The following is a 20,352-nucleotide window of genomic DNA, read 5'->3' as shown; positions in this document are numbered from 1 at the left end:
TTTGTTGCTTCACTGCTTACTTCAGTAGTATCCAAGTTAATAATATTCGTGTCATCCTTTTTATCTCGGTCATGAAACTGGGTTAAATCATCTGATTTAGGATTTAATTCTGTAAATTTCACTGCTTGTTCCTGGACTACAGCATAACCCGGGTTTTCCCCTTTTGCATCATTATTATGAATTTTTGAACTTGCGTCCTCTTCAAATTTTTTATTAAAAGATGTTGTTTCTTCTTCTATGGATATACCACATGTTGAAGTCGGTGTTTCAATTATTATCAAGTCTAACTTTGTATGTTCACTATTTTTTATTTCATCATTCACTTCGACATCAATACCAGCATTCTGAGGTTCCATTTTTTGTTTTTTTGAAGCTAAGGAGGCTACAAAAGGATTCTCTGGGGCTCCCACTGTTTGTATACGAACCTTTATACCACCATGAACGGATCTTTCATGACTGGTTTTATAGTCGTTATTAAATACTGCTTTGCATACGCAACTTTGTAATTTATATCTTTTGCTATTCATATTTAGTGCTGGAAAACAAACGCAGATAATTTACCGTAATTTTTAAAGGATTCAATGTTTATAAAAGTTATCACTCTTAATAAATGTGAAAAGATATAAGAGTCTTAAAATAATAGAATAAGACTAATAATTCTATTATATATTCTAATTAGGCCTACTACTCCTACAAACCTAATTCTGATCCTACTTTAGTATACTGATAATTGGAAGTAATAACAGGCGCAAAAAGCTCATATCAGAGTTTAGCATTTATTTTATTATACTTTCTGATAAAAAGCTTTATATAAAATTATTATATTAAAAAATGAATCATATCATTTTAAATGCTATCATATCTTTTATACAAAGACAGAAATGTTAAAATCAATTCATGGAAATAAATATTCACGTTTCAAAGTAGAAAGTATGAAAAAAATGAATAACTGCTTTTAGTCACACATAAAATTGCAGCTGCTATTTTTATTGCATAAACTCGCAGCTGCCATTTTTATTGTTGATAACAAAAAAAAGTTGCGCGAAAAAAAACAATAACGTGGAAATCAAAAGGGCGTTCCGTTATGACTTAGCAATTGATTTCGTCTTGTGGAAAACAGCCTTAAGCCGTTTAATAAACGTAAAGTTTATTTGTCCAAGTCAAAAAAAAATTAGATCTTTGATGGATTTTTGCAAACATTTTAACTTTATTTAACTGGAAAATATTTTTTGATTTTATCACCGATTTCCCAACTGTCCCAACTCGTGGCAAGGAAATTCCCAACTTTTCTCTTTTCTAGATTCTGGGAGGGGGAGACTCCCCCCTACCCCCTCCAAGGCGACGCCCCTGAGTGTGTGTAATATCTTAAAAGCTTGTAAGCCCACATTTAAATTCAACAACTCAGATACCAAAAAACAGTTAAAGATACTGAAAATGGTTTTTATTTTTATATTATGCAAAAGAACTAATATAAATAGAATTGCAGTTTTAAATTTTTTCTCCTGTTTCCACAGCTGTTACATTGTTTATATATAAATATGTTTGTTTGCTGCTAATACATAAAATATATTAATTATTTATTAATCTTTTTATTATTTTTAATTAATTAATTAATCTTTTTATTATTTTTATTATAAAAATTAAACTCGCTTATTATTTTAATTTATGAAGCGTTTTCAAACATTCTTTTTATTTCAAAGTTTGTTTCGAATTTTTAATTTTCAAGATTTTCAAAAGCAAACTTATAAATGATAAAATCTACAATAAATAGGAATATACCATGAATAAAAATAAAAAAATAAAAATTTAAATGCAATAATATTTTGCAATTTATGGGAAGAGGACTTACAGAATATTAAGTCAAATAGTTTTATTAGAGACCTCTTTTATTTCAACAGCTAATGGTGCGTTAGGTACAAATAATTTTAACTGTCGCTATTCTTTTTCTGAATGAAGGAAAAAATGAAACATATCAATTATCTAAAGATTAATAATAATTTTAAAAGTTTGTAAGGAAATCTTTTGTTTTCATTAAATAGTTTTTAATATACATGTAACATGCCATGTCATATGCAATTAGAAAGAACTATAAAGCTGAGAAGGATGATATTTTGAAATTAATTTTTAACTTTCCAATAAGGTAGAGGATGTTGAATGACGTCATCTTTATTAAATCGCAGCCGTGGTTTAGTGGGTAGAGTTTTAGCATCAGAACTGGAGCCGACAAAAAGCTGGCGCTGACCATATATGCAACATTCGTATAGAAGGTCGTAACAACGTCGTTGTTAAATGCTATTCCGTGATACTCTGTGATAAGACCGTAAGGACCTCTTTGAGCACCAAAATAACTAAATAAATAAATAAGCATTAATAAAATAATACAATTAATGAAGAAATACAAATTAATTACTCGATAGCATTGGCAGGAACTTTGATGTTTCAGGTATGGCACTTTCAGGCATCGTGCAAACTACAAACTTAAGTATGTTTATACATATGTCAAATGACTATACACTAGGTATTTTTATTGACTTTTCAAGGGCATTTGATACAGTAGATCATACCATCTTACTTCATAAACTTAAATACTATGGAATAAACAACAAGATTATAAAAAGGTTTGAAAGTTATTTCAAACCAAAAACAATATTTGCAGTTATGATGTTTATCAAAAGGATTTATAAGATATATTAATGGTGATCCGCAATGCTCTATATTAAGGTCACATTTTCTGGATTTATATTAATGACTTGAATAAAGCCTCAAATCTACTTTGTATTAAGTTTGCTGGCGGCACTCTTAATACAAAGTCTGCCTCCAATTTTTATTGACCAAATTGAGAGAAATGAGACTGCGTTAAAAAGTTTTTAGGAGTTTTCTTTATGAACACATTACATAGAAACATCATTGGTATTAAAATTTCTAAAATAATTGGAGTTTTTTATAAAGCTAGAAATTATTTAAATAAAAAGGGTTATTCTCGACTTCATTACTCTTTTTATCCATAACTATTTAACTTAAGCTAAACTAATTAATTTCTGCAACTTTATAAACACAGAGTTTTCACTAACTTTGTTTAATGCAACTTCATAAACACAGAGTTTTCACTAACTTTGTTTTAACGCAACTTCATAAACACAGAATTTTCACTAACTTTGTTTTAATGCAACTTTATAAACAGAGTTTTCATCAAATTTGTTATAATACAATTTTTTATATTAGATTGTTTCATAAGACAATAATCAAGCTGCATAGCTACTTTATTTTAAATATTTGAGGTACATTAAATATTTTTTTAAATACTCAAAGTACATTAAATATTATTTCAAAGTTTAAACTACATTAAATTTGTTTTTAAATAACTAAAGTACATTATATATTTTTAAAATATTCAAGGTACATTAAATATTTTTTTAAATATTTAAAGTACATTATATAAGCTATAATACTAAAACTCAGCGGCATTTTCAAGCCCACAGTTGAGATATAAATTATTTATTTTTAATGTAGTATTAAAAATCTGTATATTGAAGATTCACTTCAAATGCAAAAAAAGAAAGTTTTCGATTGGCAAATGGATTCTTTCGATTCGGTTTCAAAAGAAATTTATTCAGAAATATACGATGAGTTAGGTAAAAATTTAAGTTCAATTTGCACATATTGCTCCAAAATGATTTTCACTTGTGAGTAAAAAATGCAACTTAGCAGTAGCAATTGTAGAATTTATAAAGAAAGAGGGGTTAAAAAGTTTTGACGTCTTTCCTTCTTTTATTAGTCAAAACTTTTCTCAGCGGACACAGAACGTCCGTTGGACGTCCGTTGGACGTCCGTTGGGGACGTCCTTCGGACATAAGACGTCCAAATAACGTCTTAAAGGCGTCCTGCGGACGCCTGTGCCCGCTGGGTTAAATGGTCTTACTGGGACTAATTGAACAAAAATTTTTGTTTTTTTATCGTTGCTGTTTTGAAAATAGTATATAAAGTATATTCCTTTAAGAGTTGGTTAAATAAAACTAACTTGTTATTTAAAGCTTGAAACTTATTTTAGAAACTCTTAGCGAACCAAGTGAGAATTTTCCTCAACATATAGTTGGACTTAAGAAAATTTTACGTTCAAGTCTTGGCGGAGAGAATGCATTAAAAGTGCAGGAGTTTAAAGAGGTAATTTAAAAATAAGGAAATTTCAAAAGATAAATTTCATCTCTGCTGTATTTTGTTCAAAATATGTTCTAAGAAATATGCAAGAAAAAAAACTATTTGTTTTAAAAAAAAATTGTAGGCTTTTGAAATGATTGGGTTCAAAAACGATGAATTTAAAACGCTTATTTGTCCCGTTAATAATAAAGGAAAAAGTTGCATTGATCTTAGCAAATTTGTTGAACTGATTCTTAACGACTTAAAACTAGAAATGAACGAAGGTAAAAAAGATGAAGATCTACAAAAAGAAACTGTAAGTATTTAATTAAGATTGTTAACAAATAAACAAAAATAATTTACTTTGAGTTTTATCAAAGCTATTTTCTGCTGCTTTTTTGTAATTTTGCTTTTTTTTTTTTAAAAGGCTAAAAACAATGTTGATATATATATATATATATATATATATATATATATATATATATATATATATATATATATATATATATATATATATATTATATATATATATATTTATATATATATATATATATATATCTTGTTGATATATATATATATATATATATATATATATATATATCTTGTTGATATATATATATATATATATATATATATATATCTTGTTGATATATATATATATATATATATTCACCTCTTCGGGATGACCCTGTATATATATATATATATATATATATATATATATATATATATATATATATATATATATATATATATATATATATATATTATATATATATATTTATACAGTGGCGGCAATATAAAAAGCACACTTTCATGACCAGTTGATTTAACTTTTTGATAACAAGTTTTACATTTTTATAGCAATTGCTGTTATTTTTTATAGCACCAACAGTGTTTACTTTTTTATAGCACCAACAGTGTTTACTTTTTTATAGCACCAACAGTGTTTACTTTTTTATAGCACCAACAGTGTTTACTTTTTTATAGCACCAACAGTGTTTACTTTTTTATAGCACCAACAGTGTTTACTTTTTTATAGCACCAACAGTGTTTACTTTTTTATAGCACCAACAGTGTTTACTTTTTTATAGCACCAACAGTGTTTACTTTTTTATAGCACCAACAGTGTTTACTTTTTTATAGCACCAACAGTGTTTACTTTTTTATAGCACCAACAGTGTTTACTTTTTTATAGCACCAACAGTGTTTACTTTTTTATAGCACCAACAGTGTTTACTTTTTTATAGCACCAACAGTGTTTACTTTTTTATAGCACCAACAGTGTTTACTTTTTTATAGCACCAACAGTGTTTACTTTTTTATAGCACCAACAGTGTTTACTTTTTTATAGCACCAACAGTGTTTACTTTTTTATAGCACCAACAGTGTTTACTTTTTTATAGCACCAACAGTGTTTACTTTTTTGAACGGAACTACTTATTAGATATCATAATTGCTTAACTAACTAGATAACATAATTGCTTGTATTGTATTGCTTGTATTGAGCCGCGTTTAAATATTTGAGGTCGCATTAAATAGCACACATTTATTTTTTCTTGAAAATTAACTAATGCTCGAGGATTGGATTGTTCTCGTCAAAAAATTATCAATGCTATTAATTTATCTAATAATACTGGTTCATTGAGCAACAAAAAACTCAAGTTAGAGCAGCCATGGCGCAGTGGTTAGAGTTCTGGCTCAGAACCTAGACGTTCGACGTTCAGGTTCAGAACCCGGGTTCGACGCCTCGCCCAATAAGCGACATTGGTAAAGAAGGAGGCGTAAACTTCTAATTAAATGCTCTCCTTCGCGGTGCTCGGTGATAGGACTTCTGGGAGCACCTAGAAAAAAAAAAAAAAAGAGAAGTCTCGTGAACGAAAGAAAACCCCCAAAGAAGACGCAGCCATTATCTGTATCGCTAATCTAAATCCTTTTGCTGGCGCACCAAAATAAGAGATCAAATTGCTTAAAACTTACTCAATCTGTCTGTCAGCACTGTCAAAAGTCGCCTAGGCGAAAATAAGTTATTTCGAAGAGTTTCCCGAAAAAAACCTTTGGTCTCAAAATGCAATCTCGTGAGTTTTTGAAAAAATGTGATTTGAACTGATGAGTCTAAGTTTAATTGCTTTGGATTCGACGGAAAACGATATGTTCGTTGTCCCCAAAACCAAGAACTCAGTATACTCTAAACACAATAAAACATAGTGGTGCCAAGGTAATTGTTTGGGGCAGTTTTTCATGGTGAGGCGTGGGCCCGTTGCATAGAGTTCAAGGGACAATGGGTAAACACATGTACAATGAAATATTAGAAAACGTCATGTTGCCTTATGCAAAGGTAAATTTTCCATTTTGTTCGTTCAAATTCCAACAAGACAACGACACTAAACACACCGTTAAAAGTGTTAAAATGTGGTTTAACGCTAACAAAATTGATGTTTTAGAAAGGCTCGCTCAGTCATCAAACCTAATTCCGATATAAAAGTTATGGAACGAAGTTGATAGAAATATAAATCAATCAACTGCAACAAATTTAGACCGATTTTGGATCGAAATAAAGGCTGCTTGGGACGCCATTACACTTGAACAATGCCAGAAATTGTTCTTGTCAATTGTTAAACTGAATTAGTTTTTTTAGTATACTTATTTCTAATATTATTATTATTACTATAGTTATATTCTTTATATAACTTTTTTTTATAACTCTATGGAATGTAAAATTATCGTTACTCTTCATCACTATCACTAGTTTTATTATTATTAATATTATTTGGTGTTTACTATAGATAATTACTAATTATCTAATTTGTTAATCTAGATAAACAAATATTTTTGAGTAAGTATTTTAGGATTATTTAAGATAAATTAAAGAAAATATAAATGTGTTTTTTAGTAATGTTACTCAGGATAAATGTTATTTAGGATAAATGCGTGGCTGCGTTTCTTGTATTTGACCCATATGATACAGGATTCATTTCGTTGTTAGAATTACGCACGATATTGTTAGAACTAGGAGATAAACTAACGGAGGAGGAATGGAACGATTTTGTAAAGATAACTGATATCGAACGCGATGGTCAAATTAACTATGAAGTAGCAACAGAGACTTTTTACAAATATTTCAGTCGTCCCTTCTAAAAAATAGTAATTAAAATCTTAACAAGTTTTTTTTATCTACAATTTCATTATGAAGAGCGTGAAATATTCATATTAATGACACCTTAATAATATTATCAATATCGTAACAATGTAAGGTTTGAAGTATATTGTAACTCAGCGCTTCTTTTTTTTTTCAGATTTATTTAACGGTTTGTTGACAATTATGTTATAATCAAATATTAACGGCTATATTTTATTTTCAATATATTGTCTAGAACAACGAACATTTCTACGAGAAATATAAAGAATAATTGTATTTTTTTCTTTTAACGTTTTTTTAAAGTTTTTCAATTAATTTAAAATTGCTGTCATATATGGAAATGTTTTTGCAAATCTCCATATTTAGAGATTTGGTAAACAAACATTTTCGGCATCTTAGCAGGATTTGACAAAAAAATCAATGGGAAAGTTAAGATTAAAATTTAATATGAAATTTATTGTATTCTTTACAAAAGGATGCTGTTAAAACACTATTGAAATTATGTAAATGAAACTTTAAATTATGTTAACTATTAACGGAGCAAAGTTTAATTATTTTTAGTTAGGCCGTTTAAAAGAGGTAGAGTTGTTTAACAAAATTTAAAGTTAATGACTCGCCTTTCCACGCTAGATTAGTATTCGTAGTATAGCATTCTTTGTTAAAAAGAAATGTTTTTACCCGGACTAGCGTGATAAGTGTAGCATTATAGTCAACAAAACAAAAAAGATAAATAGAAAAAAAGGAAAAGCAAAAAAGCCAAAGCTGTATATTTATTAGGGCTATGACTTTTTTTCAACCCAATGCTCCTGTACTTTAGTTTGATAAACTTTTACCTAAAAAGCACGAAATGAACTATTATTTGCATATCTTTTAAAAAAAGTTAAAAATCGATTTTTCACCCCACCGTTGAGAAATCGATTTTTAACTACGCAAACCGGTTTTTATTGTTGTCATCATTGAAATTTTTTTATTGTTGTCATCATTGAAATATTTTAATAAGTATACTTTTTTTTAAATAAAAAATCTTTGAGATTATACTTTTATAATTTATACTTAAATAATTTGTTAGTTATTTTAATAAATACTATTAACTAAAATAATTAACAAATTAACGATGCTAAGAATTCATTTTCATTTGAGAACATATTCATTTGAATATATTGAATATATATACAGATATATTGAATATATATACAGAACATATTCATTTGAATTCAATTGAAAGCAGACGCGTTTAAAGCTTAGAAAATTTTTAGCTGAAACTTTTTTTTATTTTTGTTGTTATTTTTACTATTATTAAAAACTTTTTTCTTCTATTTTCTTGGTATCGTTCAAATTCTTGTTATGGATATAAATTGTATCGAAAAATTATTCTCTGAAATGCTTGAAAAGCAAAAAATCGACATCCTAAACGAAACTAGAAAATTATTAAAAGAGCACGAAAAAATATTTGCTTCCATAACAGCTGCAAACATGAAAATTATTACTGAACGACTTGATAAAAATGATAAAGATAATATTGATAACTCAAATAAAATAATCGCCATTACAAACGACCTTGAATTAACAAATAAATCCGTGACGTTGTTAGTAACTGAATTCAGTGAAATGCAGAAATTCATTCAAGCAAACGATGATATTATCTCAGGTAAATTAGAACTACTGAAGAAAAAAACAAAAGAAATTAATAACAAGATAAAAGATAATAGTGAGATCACAAAAATAAAGAGTAAACTTAGAGAAATAGAAGACCGCTCAAGAAGAAATAACTTGAGAATTGACGGATTAAAAGAAAGTGAAAACGAAAATTGGAATGAGACTGAATTAAAAGTGCAAAAATTCTTCGAAGATTTACTTGGATTGAAAAATATAAAAATTGAACGGGCACATAGGACTGGGATTAGAGACTCGAAAAAGATTAGAACAGTTGTTATTAAACTTCTAAATTATAAAGATAAAGTTGCTATTTTAAAAAACGTCCAAAAATTAAAAGGAAAAAAAATCTACGTTAATGAAGATTACTGCACAGAAACAATATTAATAAGAAAAGATCTAAAAGAGCGAATGAAAAAGGAACGAGAGCTTGGCAAGTTTGCAATAATATCTTACGATAAACTAATCGTTCGAGAGTGGATTCGAAAGGAATAGTAATTATTATTTTTTTTTATTTTTATTTATATTTGTTATCTTAAATTTATATTTTTAAAATGGAAACTAATCGATTATTTAGGAATAATTTTGATAATAGCGCTCTGATTAATATTGACATAAATAATCTTGAACCTTTCCTAATAAACAAATATATACCGTTAAAAAATCAATCAGATATTAAATTTTATAATGATGAGGAGGGATTATTAAATATAAGTCCTTATTACTATAGTTCAGATATCTCATGTATTACTGCTGACATAAATTCAACTGCATTATCTATCCTACACCTTAATATAAGGAGCCTCCAAAAAAATTTTGAGAAATTTAAGCAATTTTTATTCAGTGTCAAAATTAACTTTCAAATTATATGTCTAACCGAAACATGGTGCCGCGATAAGGAAATTGAAAACAATTCTAATTTTCAACTTAATAATTATAAAGTTTTGCATCAAATTAGAGACTCTGAAAAAACAGGTGGAGGATTATGCATTTTTATCCACAACTCCTTAGATTTCAAACTACGCAAAAATTATTTTGCTGTTACGCATGATTTTGAATTGTTATCAATAGAAGTTGTAAACAAAACTTGCAAGAACGCAGTTGTACACGTCATATACAGACCGCCTTCTGGTAATAAAAAAGCATTTAACAAACAAATTAAAAGCTTAATTATAAGCGAAGAATTATGTGGCAAATGCGTTTACTTCGTAGGCGATCTGAATTTAGATTTACTTGAATACAACAAAAACAAAGACGTCAGAACTTTTTTCAATATTATGTTTCAAAATGGATTTATTCCTACTATAAATAAACCTACTCGAATTACAAAAAATACTGCTACTTCAATTGATCAAATTATAATTAATAATTTCAAAAACGTAAAAATTAAAACTGGAATATTTATTACAGACATATCTGATCATTTTCCGGTTTTTATAACAGCACAAAAATCGTTAAATCAACCTTCTAAAAAAGTAAAAACTAAAAAACGAGTAATTAAGGACGCTTCTCTTGTGACATTTATTAGCCTTTTATCGACAACAAACTGGGAACCCGTTTTGAAAACAAAAAATGTTAATGAAGCTTATGATAAATTTTATCATATATTTGAATGTCACTACAATAAAGCATTCCCAATAACAACTAAATTTATTAAATCAAAAACTCTACAAAATCCCTGGATAACACCCGGAATCATAAAATCTTCGAAAAAAAAGCAACGGTTGTATGAGAAGTTCATTAAAAAAAGGACTTTTAAAAATGAAACAAACTATAAAAACTATAATCGCCTTTTTGTGACGATTGTAAAGCGCTCAAAAAAATTTTACTATAGTAGCCAATTGCTAAAATACAAAAATGATATACAAAAAACTTGGAACATAATAAAAGAGGTTATAGGTAAAAAAGATATGAATAATAGTTGTTTACCAAAAAAACTAATTATAAATGACTGTGAAATTATTAACGACGCAATAATTGCTAATTCGTTTAACCATGCATTTGTTAGCACAGGTCCAAGTTTAGCATCAAAAATAAATAAAAGTCAAACTTGCTTCAAATCATACCTAAACTCTAATAATAATATAATGGACAATAATATGCTAACAGAAACAGAATTGCTAGATGCCATGTACTTACTTAAACCAAATAAAGGTAATGGAGTTGATGATGTAAGCAGTAATGTAGTAATTAAATCAATGCCTTATTTAAAAATTCCGCTTTTGCATATATTTACGCTCTCTTTAAACCAAGGAATCTTTCCCGATAAACTTAAAATTGCAAGGGTAATACCTATACTAAAATCAGGAGATGAGACTAGTGTCTCCAATTACAGGCCTATCTCCATACTATCATGCTTTTCAAAGTTATTAGAACACATTATGTATAAAAGATTGTATTACTTTTTAGATGTAAACAATATTCTCTATAGTAAGCAATTTGGGTTTAAAAAGAGCCACTCTACTGATCAGGCTATTGTTCATCTTGTTCATGATATTTTTAAATCATTTGATGAAAATAAATATACATTAGGTGTATTTATTGATCTCAGTAAGGCTTTTGACACTGTCGATCATTACATTTTACTAACAAAATTAGAAAACTATGGTATTAAACATACAAATATTGCGTGGTTTAAAAGCTATTTGTCAAATAGAAAACAATACATTTCTTATAATGAAGGTAAAACAACCAATATGAACATAACATGTGGGGTTCCTCAGGGATCTATATTAGGGCCACTCCTATTTCTCATTTTTATTAATGATTTAAGCAAAGCTTGTACCGAACTAGATACAATATTATTTGCAGATGACACAAATCTATTTTATGCACATAATGATATAAATATTCTGTTTAAGTCAGTAAACAAAGAGCTATTAAATCTTACTGAATGGTTTAATGCAAACAAATTATCGTTAAATGTAACCAAAACAAAATATACTTTTTTCCATCGTTTTCATGACCGAGATAAAATTCCATTGAAACTTCCAAAACTTTGTATTGCCAATCAGGACATAAAAAGAGAAACCACTTTAAAATTTCTCGGCGTGCTTCTTGATGAAAATGTGACGTGGAGAGATCACATACAATATCTCGAAAATACAATCTCAAGGAACATAGGCCTGCTATGCAGAGCTAAGCCTTTTTTAAATCCAACTTGCTTAAAGCTTTTATATTTCTCGTTCATTCATTGCCATCTTAATTATGCAAATATTGCTTGGTGCAGTACAAATAAAAATAAAATAAAAAAACTATTTAATAAACAAAAGCATGCAATCAGAATCATTTCCAATGTGGGCCGTTATACACACTCCCAAGCATTATTTGTTAATTTAAATATAATGAATGTTTATCAATTAAATGTCTATCAAGTTCTTATATTTATGTTCAAAATTAATAAAAATGTATCTCCTAAAATTTTTTACCCATTATTCAAAATAAATCAGAATAGATATCTCACCAGATTTTCAAATAACAGTTATATCCAACCCAAAAGTTATTTTGCGGCGACCGAATTTTCAATTTCTACTAGAGGGCCGAAATTATGGAATAAAATATTAACTAATGAACTTAAAACAATTTCTATGCTAAATGAGTTTAAGAATAAATTAAAGCAAAAACTACAGATGATCGACGTAGCGCTCAACTTTTTCTGAAGTTTTAATGAGGCTTGATAAAAAATAAATATATATATATATATATATATATATATATATATAAAATTATGGTTTATAAGAATTATTCACATATTTAAAGGTATATGCTGGTGTAAAAGGAAAGCTTCAGGATTATGCGTATTTGCTTGCTTGCTTATTAGTAATATAGTTTCTTTGTACAAATTCCTTTTTTTCTTTTTTTAAAATTTTTCTTGACCAACACAAAAACAAAAAGTTAAAGTAGGACTTTAGGACCGATGATTTTTATTCTATTAAGTCTTTATAAAAATGTTTTATATTATATAGTGTTACGTTTTTAAATTTTTGTTGTCTTATATTTACGGTATAGACTAAGGGGCTTGGTGATAAGACCAATTATGTCTTCTTCTTGCCCCTGCTATTTGTATTTATATTATGCTTTACGACTTTAATAAATTTATATAGCAAAAAAAAAAAAAAAAAAAAAAAAAAAAAAAAAAAAAAAAAAAAAAAAAAAAATTATCGACTCTAAACAGGAGGAGGTATTTTCAATAACTTAATGGGAGGTATTTATCTAACATTAATGTGAGAATGTGCTCCGAGATAGAGAACTTAAGAAAACTATATTTATCTCATTGTAATTTTCTGAAATCATTATAAAGAAAATAGGCGACAATTAAGGTTGTAGTTTATCAATAAAATTAGCCAAGCTTATTTATATGTTTTTGTTTGAAATAATTATAATAAAAATATACAATGTGCACTTTAAAATGGAAACTTAATCATAAATTACTAGGAACAAGTTTGTTATCCATTCAGATTTTCTTTGGAATTTAATGCTTATTGTGCATTCTCAACGCAATTTTCTGCGCGGAAAACGTAATTTTCTGCGCGGAAAACGTAATTTTCTGCGCGGAAAACGTAATTTTCTGCGCGGAAAATTGCGTTGAGAATGCACAATAAGCATTAAATATACAAGTTTTGTTTATTTGATATTCTTCGCACATAAGCGCAGTACTTTTTTTTTTTGCTCTAAAGTGAGAAAAAATCTGAATGGAGAATGGACTTTAATAAAAAGCCAGCGGAAAATATAAAAGCTCAACAATATTGAACTTCTTACTTTTTTTTATATTTATATTAAAACGTTTGTCATAACTTTCCACAAGTTTTTTTATTTAACGGTTTCATCATGCTCAAAATTTTGACATTTTATTTAACATTTTGCGCATGCTCGAAAAATGTTTTCGCGCGGAAACTTCTCATACCAGTCTGAATGGAAAATCGGCTTTAGAAAGAGAAGAGCGCATCCATTTTATCCATTTTAGAGATTATTAATTAAAATGCACACCTAAGCGCGCACACACACATGTGTTTGTGCGTGCGCGCGAGCAAGTAATACTTTATTTTTTGTTTTTCTGAAAATTTCCCTTTTTTGACAACAACCTCTAATTTTTCTTTTTCCTGGTCATTTTTTTTTTGTCTTGCCTTTTAATTCTTGGATATTCAGAGTCGTATTCAGAAGCTCAGTTTTTCACCGTTTTCGTGGGTTTTTTTTTAAACTTATTTTTAGAAGTAGGAAAAGGCACTAGAGACAACTTTTGTATTCTCAATCTTAACCCTTGCATCGAAAGAGAACACAGGTTGAAACATTGTGGGAGACCTAATTTTAAATGTGTTTATTTCTTAAGCTCTTGTGTTTAGTCAATGCTATTAACCTGCTAAGCTTGTTCTTTTGTCAATAAAGGTGCAAACACTTATATATGGATTGAAATTCCGGTTTTTGAAGAGCATGCGCAGTATTTGCTGATGTTACAATTTTAAAATATGTCTAAAAGATCGAGAATCTGAAAATGTGTCACTAGCCTACCTATATGATTCTTTAGCAATGTCTGAATCTCTTTATTATAATATATCTGTAATGGACCAAAAAAGCCAACATTAAGTGAGTATACACGGCGCGTACATTGTGCAGGAAAACAAAACATTACATTGTCATTTTTGCTTTCAATGTTTTTAATGCAGTTGAATAGTACACAAAATTTTCAAATCATTTAAAAAAAACTCACTTGTCATCAGCCCTTTTTAGGGTAATTTCGCCACTTTATAAATTTCGCCACCAATTGGTGTATATCTACTTTTATAACTATCACTTTACTCAGGAATAAGATTTTTTTATAATTCAAATTTCTATTAGAAGAAAAACAAACTTTTTATCCAATTATGTAAAATAAATCTTCTTTTTGTGAAAATTTGATAAAAAAATTAATTGACAAAAATAATCTATAAAAAAACAGGAAATTTAAAATTCTCATAAAAATCAAATTATTTATTTCCTTTCAAAATTTAAGACTAAAATATTGGAAAATTTTTTAAAGAATCTTTGTGTTTCGTTTTTTTTTATTTTAATTTTGATCGAAAGTTATTACGGAGGTTCTAAATGGGGAATTTTGCCACCCATTTATGTTAAATAGAAATGCGCTTTGATTGGATAATTAATATTATTTCCCTTCCTCTTGTTTTGGTAATTAATTTATCAGGTCATGTTGGTCTTGAGCGCGTTTGATTAGATAATTTAATTCTTATGTATTATAAAAGCAATTTAGGAAAACAATTAATAAATAAAATAAAAAAATAATTAGTATGCGCATGGATTGGATAATTAATATCATCTCTATCTTCTTGTTTTGATAATTAATTTCTCAGATCATGTTGGTCTTTTAATCAATTCAAATTAATTAAATCGATTAATTGTCAGCAACAATGTCGCGAAACCACAAGAGAGAATCCGTCACCAATTATAGCGAAGAGCTAATGGAAAAAGCCATTGCAGAAGTTAAAACTGGTGAATTGAGTTGCAAGCGAGCTGCAGAATTATACTGTATACCTCGAAGGACACTAGGAGGAAGAATAAATATCCAGAAAGGATAGATGGAGCTGGTAGATTAACAAATCTTAGCTATGTGACTGAATTCTTACTGGATTACATGCTTCAAGTTCTAAGTGACTGGGACTACGGCTTATCTTCTCAGAAATTCAATCTGTGGTGTTCAACTATTTGAAAGAAACAAACTAAACTGGCTTATTCAAGAATGAAATGCCAACAAACGAGAGGTACCTAGGTTTCAAACAACGCTGGTGTAATGAATTAAGTTAACGCACTTCTTCACAAGCTGTCCATCAAAAGCATCTAAACTACCATCATTCACCACTTCTCAATTAGTTCGAGAAGAAGCACAATTGGCGAGCAAAGTAATTGAAAGGAATCTCAAAAAGTACCTGCAAATAAGAAATCAAAATCAAAAACCCAAAAAGCGAATTAAAGTTGCAGTCGAAGGTAAATGCTTTACAGAATGTAAAGTTTTTACCTTCGACTTGTGCACAACACATCTGATTCAACGTTGCAACGTTGATCAACGTTGATCAACGCGTTGATCCGGTGATGTTGAGTGGTGATCAACGGTGAACAACGAATTAACACTAATAAACTAACGGTGATAAAATCGCCATTTACAACCGTTGTCAGGACACTGTTGCTTCAACGTCGTTTCAGCGCGAGTAATACTTTACCAACCACACATTTATACATGCGTGATTGGTAAATTTTAATGGTTGCGTCTAGATCATATCCCACTCGCAACGATTATTTTTATTTTACATTTTAAAAAGCAAGAGAGATAAAAGTTAAAAGAGCAAGTCAGATAAAAGCAATATTCAATCTTTATGACTTACTGTTGGCCAAAAAATTCTCCTTTGAGAACTTCGATTATAGAAATGGATAAAAAAAACTTTTTTTAAAAAAAAAGACTTTTTAGTTTTATAGTTAATAACCCAAGTATAAAATTTTTTATATTTATATGTTGAAATATTAAAGTTTTTTAAATAATTAATTAAAATATCTAAGCGACAAAATATTACCGAAGATGTTAAAAAAATTAATAAAAAAAGTCTTTCTTAGATAAAGTCTTTTGTGTATTTGTGTCTTTAACAAAATGTGCTCCTATTGAGTACATGCTTTTTTAAAGTATTTTAGAATATTACCGTTATTATTGTTACTTAGCCTTGGCGTGTGAGTGAGAAAAAACACCCCTGCGTCGCGAAAGGGTTTAATTCTTCTATTCAAAAAAATTTTAAAGTACCTACAGTAACTTTGATAATGGAGCTGACTTTGATAATTTTGCTTGTTAATTACACAAGTATTGGCCTGAAAATATAATTGTAAAATAACCATCTGTTAAGATTTTTTTTTCTGGTACATAATATTCTGTGTATATTTTAGAAACTATAATGATTGTGAAGTGATTATAACTCGTGCAAATGTGTTTGGATTAACTTGACTAAAACAACAAAACAAAGATTTTTATTTTTAAATGAAGGTGTTTACCTACATATTTAACTAAAGGACATTACTACTAGTGTTAGCATTATTTTATAAATGCTAATTATGATTATTTGTGTTCTATAAGGATGCTCTAGATAAATTAAATTGCTATGTTTACCTTAACTTGATACATTAACATTAAAAATATTTTATTTTTTTGTCCATTCTGTTTTGATAACCCAATTTATTTTCTAAATTGATAATTTTGCCAGTGAAATGTCATAAATATGTTTGTATATTGTGTTATAATTTAGCAAAACTCCAAAAAACTATCAATAACAATTGTAAGGAAGGTTAAATTAGTTAATAAGCAATTATAAAATTAATGGGATATCAAAGTCAGCCCCAACGAAGATGTGAGATTGATAGCATTTTGAAGCTAAAAAAAAAAATTTAAATTTTGGAATGTTACATATAAAATATATATATATATATATTAAGAAAACAATGTTATACTAAAAAGTTTTTTTTGGCGTAACCAAAAAGATATTAGCAAAAATAAACTAAAACCCTACTTTATGGTAATCAATTGCACATACGTATAATTCCTATAATATTCAATTTCATTCATCAGTTATAACAGTTAATTTCAGTATAATAGTCAAAACAGAGTAGATTATTTTGTAAAAATAGTGCAAAGGGGAGAAGGCTATTGCCCTAGCACACACTAGTCCTTAAACCCGACTTTTTTACAACGACTAACTCGACTACCGACCATACAATGTGTTCTTAAATGACAAATAAAGTGCATGTTTGCCTAAAAAAAAGTTTTTTAGGCAAACATACAAATCCAAAAAAATAAATTTCTGCAGAAATTAGGGAGAATTTAAAAATGTAAAATACTTAGTTTATACTTTAATCCGTTTTTTTTAACTCTGTTAGCATTTTATTTTATATCTGTTACCATTTTATTTCGCTATTCGTATTATATATATATATATATATATATATATATATATATATATATATATATATATATATATATATATATACTCTGTTCATAATACAGACACAAAATATTGTAAATAAAAACGAGAGATGTTTTATTCAAGCATACGACTAATACAGTACAAATTGCTTTCTATTTTTATTGACATCTAGAACACTTCCAACTTCTATTGACATAATTATTATTCTTGAATATATTTGTTGGTATCTTTTGGCATTTTTTACGGTACCATTCATTACAATTTGAGCATTGTGCCATGAATAGGCCTTTGTCTGTCTCGACGTCAGAATCAAAGAAACACATCCTGCATGAACAGAAAATGTCTTGAAGTATCATCTTTTGTCTTCCTCGGTTAGTTCGTTTACTGAATGAAACTTGTGGAAACTGACTCATTAAATTTAGACGAAAGCAATCAATTAGATGTGCCCGCATTTTATTTAGGTCATAATTTGAATCCACTGGATTTTTTCCAAAAAGAATATCAGTTGCATATGCTATCGCAAATAAACCACAATCTGAATCATTTTCTTGCTGTTGTGTAGGCTGTACTAAAATACGTAGCATGGATTCACTGCAGTTCACAACATGAAAAATTTGTTTATTTGCAGTATGGTGTAGAAGATTACATGATAAGGAATCAAAAACTTTAATATTACTGGATGTTTCAGCCGAGAATGTTATCCAATGGTTGTTGCTATAGATAATTTGTACCCTGGTCGACTTTAGTTTTGACATTTTTAACAAAGGACCTAATCCAGTATCTTCCAAGCCTTCCGCATAAGGAAATTGTTTGTGAAGCAAAAGTTGAGCATGGTTTATTTCACTACAGGTCAACCAATCACCAGTTTGTATTATTTTTTCCATGTTGGAGTCGAATTTTGAATTAAATCGATAAAACTTAGGTTCTGAACTCCCTTGTTTTATTTGAGTAATTGTCACATCTTTCTCTTCAGTTTCTATCTGAATTTCGGCCCGTTGTGTTTCTTCTTCGCAAAGTTCAAATGTAATATCCTCTTGATCAGAGGTGTGAGTATTAAGCTCTAGATTTGCTCTGTAACATTGCTTCATCATGTCCGCTGTCTTTCCAAACCTTCCACTAAATGGATGTTTCCTTTTTCTGGTTAATAAAGTTTCAGAATACAAATTACTTTTTGATTTCAAAATAATTTTCGATGTTAAAGTGGTTTTCGATTTCAATTTTTTTATAGGAGAGTTTCTTTTTATTAGCCCTGTTGGTTGACTGACATTTTGTATTACTAAAGGTGTAATGGTATCTAGGTCTGTGTTCATATGATTCAAAACTTTTTCATCTTTCACAAGATATGTTAAATCCATTAGTCTTTTTAATTTAGAGCGGGAGTCAATTTGATGACATTTTGAAATCGACTTGCGTGTTTTAAAGTCGTTCACGCATTGCTTTTCAATTAGTTTCTTACCCTTATCATTAGTATCAAAATTGTTAATTGGTAATTCAAAACTACTGTTGTATTCAGTAATACTATTTATTGATTCGCCTATGAGTTGTTCGTTTTTGTTTTCTGCTAGATTTTCATTCCATTGAGTATCTTTCTGAATTGCGTGAGCAAAAATTCCAGGATCCAGAACAGACCAACTATGATTAAGAAACTTGATAGTAAGATTTTCAAATGTAGACATTCCAGATTTAAAAACGGCAAAAAAGTGTTTACAAATAACTCTATGTCGACGATAATCTGAGCATGAACAGGAACAAAATTTATCTTCATTACCTATGCACACAATATATTTTTTATAGTCGTTAGTTTCAAGTTCGGAACTATTGACAGCGAATGTTATCTGATCTATTCTTGTAACTGAATTCACCATTGCAGATGTTACATTGCTGTCGTTGGTCAATAAAATGTTAACGAGTTGCTTTGGGCGATTTCGGAAATATAACTCCGTCATTATATTTTTTATAACCTTCGCTGTACCGTACATTCAACTCCACGTATTTACGATAATGCTTTGGTATGAAGTGTTCGATAACGACGGTAAGCATTTCACTGAGTGAACAAGATTTATAGTTTGCAAGGACATCGTATTTTAAGTCTTCGTTTAATCGCTCTGTGCCATTGTTGATATTATTAAACATCATGTCGTCAGGCCTATAAGCCAGACACCATCTTTGTATTTCTGGTAACCACGTTCCATGAAACCTAGATAAAAATAGCTAATCTTAGTGATTTGCTGCTATGGGATCGCACCGGAACTTCTTTTTTTTTACATAAACAAACATTTTTATAAAAAACTGAATTAAGCCTGAATAACCGGTTAAAAAAAATTCACAGGAAAAGAGAGGGGGTTGATACATTCGTGCGAGCTGGTTCTTAGAATTTTAGCAGCTCATCAATGGCTACTCTAGTTGTGTATATAACAGTTTTTTCAACTAACATAACTTAACATTAAGAACAAAAAAAAACAAAAATATAAAAAATATAAT

The 20,352-nt window shown here is 28.6% G+C and overlaps 1 protein-coding gene across 1 annotated transcript; it reads left to right on the top strand.

The window, feature by feature from the left end:
• Positions 1–2,445: 2,445 nt before the first annotated feature.
• LOC101238550 (neo-calmodulin) lies at positions 2,446–7,549 on the top strand. Its single transcript, XM_065808464.1, has 5 exons — positions 2,446–2,618; positions 3,511–3,632; positions 4,049–4,161; positions 4,280–4,450; positions 7,057–7,549. Exons 1-5 carry the CDS (start codon positions 2,446–2,448, stop codon positions 7,270–7,272), a joined length of 795 nt encoding a protein of 264 aa, XP_065664536.1. The 3' UTR covers positions 7,273–7,549.
• The last annotated feature ends 12,803 nt before the right edge of the window (positions 7,550–20,352 follow it).

This window comes from Hydra vulgaris, chromosome 10 (assembly GCF_038396675.1).
Source record: "Hydra vulgaris chromosome 10, alternate assembly HydraT2T_AEP".
In the NCBI taxonomy this organism is placed as follows: Eukaryota; Metazoa; Cnidaria; class Hydrozoa; order Anthoathecata; family Hydridae; genus Hydra; species Hydra vulgaris.
This window is presented reverse-complemented; position numbering and strand designations above follow the sequence as displayed.

What these genes read in the sequence shown, in the direction of transcription:
- LOC101238550 (XM_065808464.1), top strand. Translation starts at nt 2,446, where the DNA reads ATGGCACTTTCAGGCATCGTGCAAACTACAAACTTAAGTATGTTTATA. An exon ending in AAGTGCAGGAGTTTAAAGAG is followed by an intron (nt 4,162 to 4,279) that starts GTAATTTAAAAA and finishes AAAAAATTGTAG; the next exon opens with GCTTTTGAAATGATTGGGTT. An exon ending in AAGATCTACAAAAAGAAACT is followed by an intron (nt 4,451 to 7,056) that starts GTAAGTATTTAA and finishes AATGTTATTTAG; the next exon opens with GATAAATGCGTGGCTGCGTT.